Source organism: Gigantopelta aegis, chromosome 4 (genome assembly GCF_016097555.1).
Source record: "Gigantopelta aegis isolate Gae_Host chromosome 4, Gae_host_genome, whole genome shotgun sequence".
In the NCBI taxonomy this organism is placed as follows: domain Eukaryota; kingdom Metazoa; phylum Mollusca; class Gastropoda; order Neomphalida; family Peltospiridae; genus Gigantopelta; species Gigantopelta aegis.
Window position 1 is genome coordinate 33561329 of NC_054702.1, and position 12740 is coordinate 33574068.

At 33.7% G+C, this 12740-nt stretch overlaps 1 protein-coding gene across 2 annotated transcripts in view; it reads right to left on the bottom strand.

Moving 5' to 3' along the window:
* LOC121370426 (general transcription and DNA repair factor IIH helicase subunit XPD-like) overlaps positions 1-12740 on the bottom strand; it is a 51328-nt gene that overhangs the window by 30163 nt on the left and 8425 nt on the right. For both annotated transcript variants that reach the window (XM_041495644.1, XM_041495645.1), the window contains 12 exons: positions 12567-12629; positions 11415-11538; positions 10838-10934; positions 10550-10659; positions 7897-7920; positions 7065-7233; positions 6367-6485; positions 5540-5679; positions 4891-4992; positions 3540-3603; positions 2773-2864; positions 1771-1800 (listed from right to left, as the gene is read on the bottom strand). In XM_041495644.1, coding sequence (XP_041351578.1) covers positions 1771-1800; positions 2773-2864; positions 3540-3603; positions 4891-4992; positions 5540-5679; positions 6367-6485; positions 7065-7233; positions 7897-7920; positions 10550-10659; positions 10838-10934; positions 11415-11538; positions 12567-12629 — 1134 coding nt within the window. The remainder of the gene's footprint in view (positions 1-1770; positions 1801-2772; positions 2865-3539; positions 3604-4890; positions 4993-5539; positions 5680-6366; positions 6486-7064; positions 7234-7896; positions 7921-10549; positions 10660-10837; positions 10935-11414; positions 11539-12566; positions 12630-12740) is intronic.

Consider the following 12740-nt stretch of genomic DNA (forward strand, 5'->3'; position numbering starts at 1 on the left):
TGCTGGACATTCCATCTGTGATCAATTTACTCTTTTTTTAAGTTCGTATGAAATAAAATCCTTTGAAAAGAAATTTTGTTGTTTATATAACATCATCAATTTTATAATGAACTGCTTTTGTTTCAGGAAATAGATAAAGAATTCTTCTGAATGTAGACTAAAGTGGTTCAAATGCCAGGAAATAATATTTTAAAATCATAGAAAGTTGATTAAGAGAACTGAATGTTTGGTTACGTAAATTATATTTCCGAAACCTGTAGATTATTTCAAACTGGCACTAAATTTACAGTTTAATGACAGTATCTCCAGTTGATATGGTAAGTTGAAAGAACATAAAATATAAAATAAGAATATTTTATTAGTTTAATAAATTCTATTTTAGAATTCTTTAATGAACAGTTTCTTTGATACTTGGTAAAGTATCACGTTTTGGGTGAAGAATCTAGACTGGTCACAAGTTATTTTCTCTACTGCAATAACACTGACTACTATGTGCTGTGCACCAAAGGTCCTGAATCACTCTAAAACATCAATAAACTTAGAACAATTCTTAAGATTGCCAGTTTTAATTTCATAACTTAATGGTTCATCACATAACCGGACTGGCTGTTCAAGTCAATTTAAAGTTGAATAATCAAAATATTGTTCCTTGATATTCCATAAATGGTTGGATCTCAGTTTTTCATATTTCATAAAATACTCTACACAATCACACAAAGGTTTTGTGTTGTTCAATGACCCCATTGTTAAAAGCCTATTGATTAATTAATCATCAACTGTTTGATGTTGAACAGTTAATAATTAGCAGCAAGGAATCTTTTTATATAATTTTTCACACAGGACAGCATGGGCTGCTGTAGACATAACAAAGTATTTCCTTTCTATAAACATGTCGTTCCATGTTGTTTAGCCTAAGCATGTGAAACACATATCGGTTTCCCATGTGAGTTTTCACATGGATTATTTGTCTTTCATATTGAGACATAAAAGAAACATCAATGTCTTAAGTTGAAGATCGAGGTGGCACAAATCAGAACAAGATTACATAATCAATGTCTCACTGTTAAAATATATCTCAACTTGTGGCTTTAACATTGTGATATTACTGGGGGAGAGGCTTTATAATTGTTCTAATACTGCAATGTATAAGTTTAGGGGACAATTTTATATCAGTTGTAAATAGCTAAAATTGTGTTAAAGAGCATGGTTCAAAATGCTAGCAAATAACAAAAAACAAAAACCTTTTATGCACATAACTCTTTATTGTTGTACAATTAATGTTCTACTCATAATCATCTGATGTTGTTTTTGCACTTGGAATAATTCCTCCATTTAAATATTTTGTCAATGCTAACAAATTAATTATTGGCAATTATGCACCTACCAAAATGCAACTATTCAAAACTAATATTTATATACAAAATACACTGATTAAACTGATAAACATCTTTATTAACACAACTGATACAACAGAAAATGAAAATAAATTGTAATAACTTAAAGGTTGTAACATCAAAGAATATGTTAAAACACTGTCACTTATCATTCAACATATACTGTACTTGTTCAGATTAAAATATATACAGTGACAGGACTGTAACCAAACTAGAATTCTTTGAAAACTGGCCAGATTTCATGGTCCCGAATTTTCTAAATTCTTAAACCTGACCCTCTAAACACTGAATCCTGTCTAAGTTGGATAAATATTACATCCCTGGCATGATCTGGTTTCACTGTATATATAATTAAGAAGTGAATTTAGCTTCTTACCTGTTCATACCATGAGGCCACAATTGTTTCCTGTTAAAAAAAAAATCATAATATATAACAACCATATATATATGTGAAATAATTTATTATGATATTCATTAAGGAGGGTCAATGTTTGGAAACTTCTACTCACCTACATGACTGTTTCCATACACAATCACCTTAATTACAAATAGTGTTAAAGACCAGTTGAAAGTCAATGAAGGAAAATAAGAATGGGTTTCTGGTGAACTTTAAAATACCAAGCCTCTCGGTGAAAAATCAGCAGTGATACAGCTATTTGAAGTCAAAAAGTCATGCTAATAAAATTTAAGTTCATTAACCCATGTCTAAAAAATAATTATCAGAAAGAGGTAATTTGGGTGCTATATAGATATCAATGATGTCAATTGTCCTACAATTTTTTTTTTTTTAAATTGGTGAAGATGTAAAGGTAAAGCTTATTTTGTTTAATGACACTACTAGAGCACATTGATTTATTAGTCATTGGCTATTGGATGTCAAACATTTGGTAAGTTTGACATACAGTCTTAGAGAGGAAACCTGCTATGTTATTCCATTAGTAGCAAGGGATCTTATATATGCACCATCCCACAGACAGAATAGCACACAGCACAGCCTTTGATATATACCAGTCATGGTGCACTGGCTGGAACGAGAAATAGCTCAATGGGCCACCAATGGGGATCGATCCTAGACAGACTGCACATCAGGCGAGTGCTTTATCGCTGGGCTATGTCCCGCCCCCTGATGAAAATGTCAGAAAGTATTGAAATGATACCCCCAACATCCTCCAATTTTGGACAGAACAGTAAAGTCGGAGACTGTGTAAACGATGACAGGCATGCTTCAACAGATCTGTGATGCAGCTACTGATCAAGTATGTATACCAACTTTTACACAGTCAAACCTCCTCACCTCTGTTAAGTAGTCATCTTTTTTAAGTGTCCACTTTAATATTCTCCTCAAAGTATCAGTCTGAAGGTGACACTACACACTTACCATGTAGATGTAGCTTGTAAAGAAACATGCTATCCCATCAGGCACCACTGCTGACATATCTACCAAGAGGTTTCCATAGTTTCTTATTACAGCTAAAAGAAACAAAAACAAAAATACAAAATAAATTGATCATCACTCATATTTTCATAACATACTGAACAGATATTCAATCAATCTGCTTATCACCCAATGTTTCTTACATTAAACAAGTAAATCAAAATGTTTGTACTTTATAAAACTACATAAGGAATTAACAGTCTACTTTAGGTTACAGGTTATATTAATCCAATATCATGTTTGTATTCACTATATAACCAATGTTAACACTTTCAATGAAGAAAGGAAGGAATGTTTTATTTAATGATGCACTCAGCACATTTTAATTTATGGTTATATGCCGTCCTACTTATGGTTAAGAACCACACATATAACGAGAGAGGAAGCCCACTGCCACCAAACAATGGGCTACTCTTTTCGATTAGCAGCAAGAAATCTTTTATATGCAGCATCTTACAGACAGGATAGTACATACCATGATCTTTGTTACAGAAATGAGCACACCTCCTAGATGACTGCGCGTCAAGCAAGCTCTTTATCACTAGGCTATGTCCCGCCCCTAACACAAGTGTACCACAATAGTATTGTTATAAAAAATACTACTACCAATAATAACTAAATACAATTTTTATGAAACCATTTACTGTAAATGATGTCAATAATAAACTAAATCTCATACTCATGTCACAATTAGTTTAACAATTACCTACCAACATCTTCTCTTGTTTCAAACTTGGAAGTCATAGCCACCTGGTCATTTCCCTTGCTGACAATCTAAAAAAATATCAACAAATATTTCTATGTTACAACTGACACAAGGAATGTTTAAACACACTAAAAACTGGTCAAGCAGTAATCTCTGTTTAGCAACTATCTGACTTAAAAAGATCACCTTTCAGATATATCATTTAATATTATAATTTGTATAAACCGACATGAATAAAGACACAACTTTCTTCTCAATACCAGTCTCACTTTAACAAAAGTATAGTTCAAATATACATCATGATATGTATTTAGGAACAAGTTTATTTTAAGTAATAGTGTTTTTGAAAAGAAAGAAGTGTTTTATTTAACGACGCACTCAACACATTTTATTTACGGTTATATGGCGTCAGACATCTGGTTAAGGACCACACAGATTTTTTTAGAGGAAACCCGCTGTCGCCACATAAGCTACTCTTTTACGACAGGCAGCAAGGGATCTTTTATTTGCGCTTCCCACAGGCAGGATAGCACAAACCATGGCCTTTGTTGAACCAGTTATGGATCACTGGTCGGTGCAAGTGGTTTACACCTACCCATTGAGCCTTGCGGGGCACTCACTCAGGGTTTGGAGTCGGTATCTGGATTAAAAATTCCATGCCTCGACTGGGATCCGAACCCAGTACCTACCAGCCTGTAGACCGATGGCCTGCCACGACGCCACCGAGGCCGGTAGAGTAGTGTTTTTGAAATGCGTTTCAGTATAAAAGTATCTTTTCCTGATTGGGGCAATGGATCATCGATTAATCAATGAATTTCACCCCCATCTCACAACTGTGACATAAAAACCTGTGGTATGTTCTGTCCTGTCTATAGATTGTGTTTTGACAGAAACTTTGTTGTCTTATTGTCGAGTTACACTAACATCGGTAAATCTTCACTGTGAACTCCCAAATCTGGAAAATGGCATACATGCTATTAGCTTTTTGGAAATGAACCGTTCAAATGTCCTGTTGCCGTTTCAAATTAAACATCAGTTATTACAATTTAGTTCAAGACTTTTAACATTATACTATTGTATAATGAACTAAATAAATGACATTAAAATACTCTGTCAACATTGGATCCAAATGGATCCAATGAAATATGCTGCTTTCGACAGTGCCAAATTAATAAAACAACTTTAAACATTCACTAATATCTGTTTTACTATCACCACTTTGCATTGTTTATAGGACTCAATTTCTGACAGTAAAAGCAGCATTAACGTCTGCCTATGGACAGAAAGAAAGAAAATACTTAAAGAGTATCTACCAATAATACAGTATGACTTACAACCAAAAGGTTCTAACCTACCATTGGACACAGACAAGTCCTTGCCAATGTCATGGTAAAAGAAGCCATCGTGACCGGTCTGAAATCCAGAATTTTGGGGTACATATCCAGAGGTGAAAGAGTCTGAAAAAGAAAACTGACTAATAAGTAACAACATGTGGTAGCAACATAAACTGAAGATTTCTAGCAAATATTTTTACGACTCAAAGAGTCTTAAATCCATGATTTCATTTATCATACTCTAAACATAAAATTAAAAAAAAAAAAAAAATTGGTTGGTGGGTATACATAAAAAAAATGCATTCCCCCTATACAATCAATTCTATAAGAGTCCTAAATAAAATATCCATCGTCAAATGTTGGGATATTTTTGTAAAAAACTGCTCACTTTTAGGATTTACTTTTAATAATATTGGTCTCAAAATCCACAAAGAATCAAACTGAGTAATGATAAAACTAAATTTTAAAAAGAAGTGCCAGTCATGTTATAGATAAACACTGTATATACGAGAATAATATGGATACATATAATAAATTACAACTGTAATAATGAATATGGATACATGCAAATATAATTTTATGATATACGTTTAGGGTTAACAGTGAAACTGAAAATAAAAAGACAAAATATTAAATTTTATAATTAAACTTCAATAAAACCAAAACTTACTCCTGATGTTATAACAACAGTCTGAAACCTGTCAAACACTGGTTTTATGGCAATAGAGGCATCCATACAACTGAGGTACAGTATTGGGTTGCTGATGGTTGGTGTGCGGTCATCAAATGGCTCGATGATGAGAACAAATCCTTAAAAAAAGAGAGATAAAACTCCTCTAGTCCAGGCTTTATTTGCAGATGTCGAACTTTACTGCTGATAATGGTAACAGTGTCTGTGTAAACCTTTGTGTTTAGGACTACATTAATATTTCGCTATTAGATTCATTATTCATAAGTTTTCACTTTTGGATCAATTTTTTTTTGGGGGGGGGGGGGGGGGGAATTTATTAATAAGAGAAACATCTATGTGTATTTTTAAATAGGATTAGATAATCTTAAATATTAACTCACAAATAAAATTATATAATGTTTCACTATTAGATTTATTATTCACAAGTTTTCACTTTTGGATCAATTTTTTAGGGTTGGGGGGGGGGGAGAGATAACTTTATTAATAACAAAAACATCGATGTATATTTTTAAATAGGACTAGATAATCTTAAATGTTAACTCACAAATAAAATTATATAATATTGTATATTTTTAACGTACATCATATTAGTTTATGGTTAGGAAAGGACACTGATTGCTTGCGTTAAGTTCTGAGGTTACAAAATTAAATCCTAGTGCATATTTTCCCTATTATTAAACACTATTAACATGCTTTTGCTGTTACTACCAATAGTTTTTATACACAATTTAAGGAAATAATTTTTTTTATTTTGCATGAAAGAAGAATTCTCAAAATCCTGCTAGTCTGAGGAAACAAGTAATCACCTTTTGCATATGTACTGACTAAAGTGGCAAAGTTTGAAACCAGAGTAAGCGCCGACATATCCTGAATGTCTGTGAGTTGAAGAGTTCTCAGTAGTGACCTTAGACGCTCAGCACAGAATCTGAAAAGGAATGTGAAATTTTACTCCATGATATCATAGTGAAAACCAAAATTAAAAAGGTTCTATGTCAACAAAACAAATTTATTATGACTAGCCCTAGAATAGAGAATAAAAAGCTTATATTAATTACCATGAAGCTAAAGCAGAGGATGAAAATTATTTTACTTTTTTTTTGTTCATTTAAGATTTGAACATGATCATTTTTCATGTTCATGCAAGTAGGAATTACAAAACTGCATTATATGAATGATGTAGAATGTCAGTGCAAAACCGTTCACGCATAGGTGTGTACAGTCATTCTGTAAAAAATTACCATTATCTGAATAAAAATGGTTTAAAAAAACCTGTATGCCATTTCACTATTGACGTAGAAACAGAATTTCCTTGTATTACATTTAAATACTTTATATGTATTTTTAAGTTTGAGCAAGTATAGCATCAATACTCCATATTTTAGCAGTGCATTTTTTACTTTTTTTTTTTTTTAGGACCATGTGAAAGATTAGCATATGCTAATAAAAAACAACAACACTATCATAAAACAGTGTTCTTTTAGAGTAATGTGACAAAGATACAGACCTGAGAGGTTTGCGCTCTATGCAGACTTTCTGGAAGCAGTCCTTAAGAAATGATGGAGGACTTTCTGACACCATATGGTGCACCCGTAGACGGGTTTTCAGATATTCTACGAAACGTTTCATAAAACCTAGAAAATGTTCTGCTGTTCGAATGTTGCCTGGTACAGCCTCTGTAAAATAAGAATAAAGATGACATGTATTTGTTTTACTTCACAGGTAAAACATAAAAAAATACAAGCATTTATAATTGTAAGCCGAAAGGCTTAAAAAGAAAAAAATATTGGCTATTTGCAAGTCCACTTCATTTATTGAATACTGTTTTACAAAAACATATTTTGAATTAAATAATTTTTTTTATGGCATAGTGAATTGTTAAATGAGTAAAATATTGGTGGGCAAATATATTTGTCACTATATTTAATTTGTCATTGTGTTTTACATATAAAGGACAGCACACAGCCCACTTTCTTTGACATACAAACAATGAATCACTCTATCTGAAAGCTTACTTTTATGAAGAAAACTTTCTCTTTTATTAATACTTATCCTCATCTCTGACCGTGTGCATTTCCCCCCTTATCCACTTTACGGTCTGAACATTCAACAGCCGAATGGCTACAAAATCTTCCCATGTACACCTTCCTAGTTCCGGTCATGTGACCTCAACTTCCTTCTTTCACCCGAGTGGCACCCAGGTATCGACGGAAGCGGGGAGGTTGGGTGAGCTTACCCTCAGAGGTCAGGATAAATATTAATAAAAGAGAAAACACTTAAAAGTTTTCTTCATTTCTGTATAAAACAAATTATTGATTCAACAAGAAAAATGAACTTACCCTGCAAAATTTCATCTGGAACAACTGCAAAATAACAGAAGTTGTTTATTAATTAATAATCACACACCATTATAAAACCTTATCTTAACATTAAAAACAATAAGATACTATTAAAATAACATGTTTCAGGGGTAAAACCAAAACAATCTCACACGGGATAACAGATCTACATTGCAAAATATATTTAAATTTAAATTTTATTCTTCACACTTTCTCGCAGACAAGATACCAGATACCAGACATGGAACACTGGTTAGAACAGGAAATCTTTAAATGGATCTATTCACCATCATATCTCGAGCAAGCACCCAATTAATTGAAAATTGGAAATCTATACTTCATAGGCAGAACCCAAAAGGATAAAAGCAATCACTATGCTAAATTTGTTCAACACCAGATTCATTTTCAAGTCTTCAGTGGTAAAGCAGCATGTAACAAGTATGCAACGTACACTAAATCATATTTCTTTTAGACTTCATGGTAACAAGTCTTTAGCTTCTTTGTAATAGTATTTTTTTAAACTAGTCCAAACAAAAATCCACAGACACCTATCATACCCAGTCGAACTTGGTCTAACAGGCACCTTTGTATAACAGCCACCTGCCCATAATAGCCACCCTGAAACGTCCCCAACACATTTCTTTCTTTATTTGACCTCTATAGAATGGCCACCTGTCCAATACGGCCACCAGCCATTACTTTTCAGCAAAAATAAGGTCTGAACCTACATTAGCGGCCAAATTATTATCTCCAACAAATATTTAAACATTTCAAATTCTTCTCACCATATATGATCGTACAGCTATTTAGTTCCCAGTAAATCCCAAAGTGACTTCTCATTGGCCTATGAAAGCAGAATGTATTAGAGTATCTGATTGTTGCAGTATTATCAAAGGCAATTATAACCAAGGTGCCTGAGTAGTCCCTACTGTCAACTGGGCATGATTGTTGTTCACAAGCAGTTTGTGCAAGCAAACATTAATGAATTAATTAAGCTGGCATGCTTTGGTAAATTGCGACCTTTGTTTACCAAAATTGTTTTGTTTGCGGTTCGCAACATAATCCCAATGCTGGCTGCAAACGATCCAAGGACAGACTGACAGTGGCACTGTGTGTGAGCATGACAGGAGAAATGTTACCAGCCCTTGTACTTGGAAAATGTAAGAAACCAAGATGTTTCAAAAACATAACACATGAAGCATTGCCAGTGATTTACAAGAGCAATAAGAAAGCTTGGATGAACAGCACATTGTTTGAATGGTGGTTTAAAAAATATAAACTGAAACATGAAACATCAAGGCAGGAAAGTGTTGCTATTTGTTGATAACGCTCCATCACACCCGAAGATCCAACTTGACAATGTGAAACTTGCTTTCTTGCTGCCAAATACAACTTGCAAGTCCCAACCCATGGATCAGGGTATCATCCAGACACTGAAACTGAAGTACCGCAAGAAACAACTGCAGCACGTGATTTCAGCAATAGAGAAAGATAAAAGCAAGTGTGGATCCCAACTGTTAAAAGATATCAATGTCCTACAGGTGATTTACTGGATTAGCAATGCATGGAAGGATGTTGAAACCAGTACGATCAAAAAGTGCTTTGAAAGATATTTGCCCCGAAGCCACGGAAGACGTCAATGGCAATGACAGCGACGATGCCGATGACGATTCTGTGCCTCTTTCCATCTTAGTGAAGTCAAAGGAACTTTTTGGTTGCTCTTTTGATCAGTTAGTCAACAATGACGATAACCTGAAAACATGCGACCAGGCAGTCATTAACTAGAGTAAACCTGCTTCAGGTCTTCTACAAGAAATTGACTACGAGGAATTTGCACTGTTTCATGGGAAATTTTCAATACTTGATGCTGCTATGGGTACTGAAGAATGTGTGGCCTCTATGCATGTTGCTTGCTGTAACACCTGAACATTTGAGAAATATTAATAAAAATAAAAATAAATGTTTGATTTAACGACGCACTCGACACATTTTATTTACAGTTATATGGCATCAGACACAGATATTGAGAGAGGAAACCTACTGTCGCCACTTCATGGGCTACTCTTTTCGATTAGCAGCAAGGGATCTTTTATATGCACCATCCCACAGACAGGGTAGTACATACCACGGCCTTTGATATACCAATCGTGGTGCACTGCCTGGAACGAGATATAGCCCAAGGAGCCCACAGACGGGGATCGATCCCAGACTGACCGCGCATCGAGCGAGTGCTTTACCACTGGGCTACGTCAAACCCCCAATATTTAATGTGACAGTGCTTAATTTATTATTATTGGTAAATTATATTAATGTGAAAGTGCTTATTTTGTTATATTAAATGATATGGAGGCAAACGTACTAAATTTTGTTTTCATAAATACAATTATATGTACTTTTATTATTTTGTGTTGTTTTTCTTTTCTTGAGGGTATTAGAATTAACAAAGGAAATCAAACTATTACAACATTTAATAATGAGATTTTATAGTGAAATATGTTAACGTCTCGATGGAATATTTTGGGACCTCTATATAAAGGCCACCTGTACATAACGGCCACTTTCTGTTGGTCAATGGGTGGTTGTTATATACAAGTTTGACTGTGTATATATATATATATATATATATTTGGCCAGATCTTCATGAGTGAATCACCTGGGTTTGCTAGCACCACATCAGTTTCCCTGGCAACGTTAGCATCTCTCAAACCTTCCACCAGCCGATGATACTCTTCCTTTAACTGCTCAGCATCATGCTCCTTGATTCTGAAAGAAATGAAATAGTAATAAATAATAATAATGCCCAGCAAATGACATTTTACAAACCATAACTCACACATAAACACAGTAAAGACAGAGCTTATAATATAGCAGGTGTAAAAACAATTAGCTCATTGGAAAGATTGGATGGATGGATGGATGGATGGATGGATATAAAGAGTACCTCTGAATGTGTTTATCTAAGCGGTCAATATTCTGACTGCACTTGTCCAGTGTCTTTCTGGTCATCTTCACACTCATCGATTCTATACACACATTATCTGAAAGCAAAACACCAAAATAACCTGTGTGTGTGATGAAAGGTAATACATATAAATTACTACTAAGAATACATTATCCATCACTTGTGATTTATTGCTGTAAATCCTCATCAAAGGACAGAAATACTGTGTGACTTATTAGTTATTCTATACATCACAAGACGTCTTGCAGTTGATTGAGAAAGAAAGAAAGAAAGAAAACAAAAAGAAGAAAACAACTTTTGACAGCTTATTTAAATATCACCTGTCTTTCGTACTTCTCCACCAAAGATTTTTACTCATACAGCTTATTATTTTATTGTTACTCATAAAAGTAATAGCAAAAAACCCTGACTTATTCAAATATTTAAAATTCAAACACTCAAGAATGTTGGTCATCTGTTTTTGGGAACATGTTTTCTATACTGGAAAGAAATGTTTAAATCTGTTACAGTGAGTTTATTTTTTTATAATCCAACAAAAATCAACATAAAGTCTTACCTATGTTATGAGCTTCATCAAACACAACTACAGAAGTCTTAGATAGCTCTTTTGAAACCATCTCGGCAATTTTGGGATCAAGGAGATAATAGTAACTGTAGACAACAATGTTTGCATGAGACAACTGAAAGATGAAACAAAAATATTTTGTTTTTAACACAGCACCAGTTGGTAAAATTATTCCCCATTTCCCTTCTGTTACAATACCACTGTTTATACTAGAAAACAAAAATGTTAATAGCGGTATGGTAAATATTGTATGAAAAACTGTCAAAAAGACACTTGTTTTTAGCCAACCAAATGAACCAACAAATGCTCATTAGAAATGATAGTAAAATATATTTACAAAACTCAACTTGTTTTTGGAAACCCTACACTACAAAATCAAAATTCCATTCTTATCTGGATTAAAGCATAATGGTATATTTTGTTTTCAAAATCTTGATTAATGATATTTCTAGTCAATTGAAAATTGATTAGCAACTACTGTTTCATGTTTTAAAATTTTGTAGCAATCTCTAAAAATCTCTAAAAATCTGTAATTTCAAATGTGCTGAGGTTTCTTAAAAACAAATATTCATTTTTGGTTTTTTTTTATATACATAAATATAGAGAATTATGTGGGTTTTGTAGAATACTTTGTTAAGAAAGGGGCGAGATGTAGCCTAGTGGTAAAGCGCTTGCTTGATGCGCGGTCGGTTTGGGATCGATCCCAGTCAGTGGGCCCATTGGGCTATTTCTCGCTCCAGCCAATGTACCACGACTGGTACATCAAGGGCCGTGGTATGTGCTATCCTGTCTATGGGATGGTGCATATAAAAGATCCCTTGGTGCTAATTGAAAAGAGTAGCCCATGAAGTGGCGACAGTGGGTTTCCTCCCTCAATATCTGTGTGGTCCTTAACCATATGTCTGACACTATATAACCGTAAATGAAATGTGTTGAGTGCGTCATTAAAAAAACCCCATTTCCTTTGTTAATAAAATGTAACTATGTTTAGTTAAACACTCGACAAATTTAAATAGTAGCACAGATTAAGCACTATTTGGTGCCAGAAATAATTGGTTCTCTTTATTTAGTGGACCAGCACGGAAATACACATTTAAGTTTAACAGACATTATATTGCAAAAACAAAAACAAGTCATACGTACAGCATATCTGGCCAGAAAGTATGGACACCAGCCTTTCTTCGTTCCATAATCCTTCAAATCATCCTTGAAATTATTAAAATAAAAACCTTAATAAGACTATATATTTTTCTTCTGATATATTTCAGATTAAAATTGCTAAACTCTTAGCCAACAAGTATTAACTTTGTTAATTTT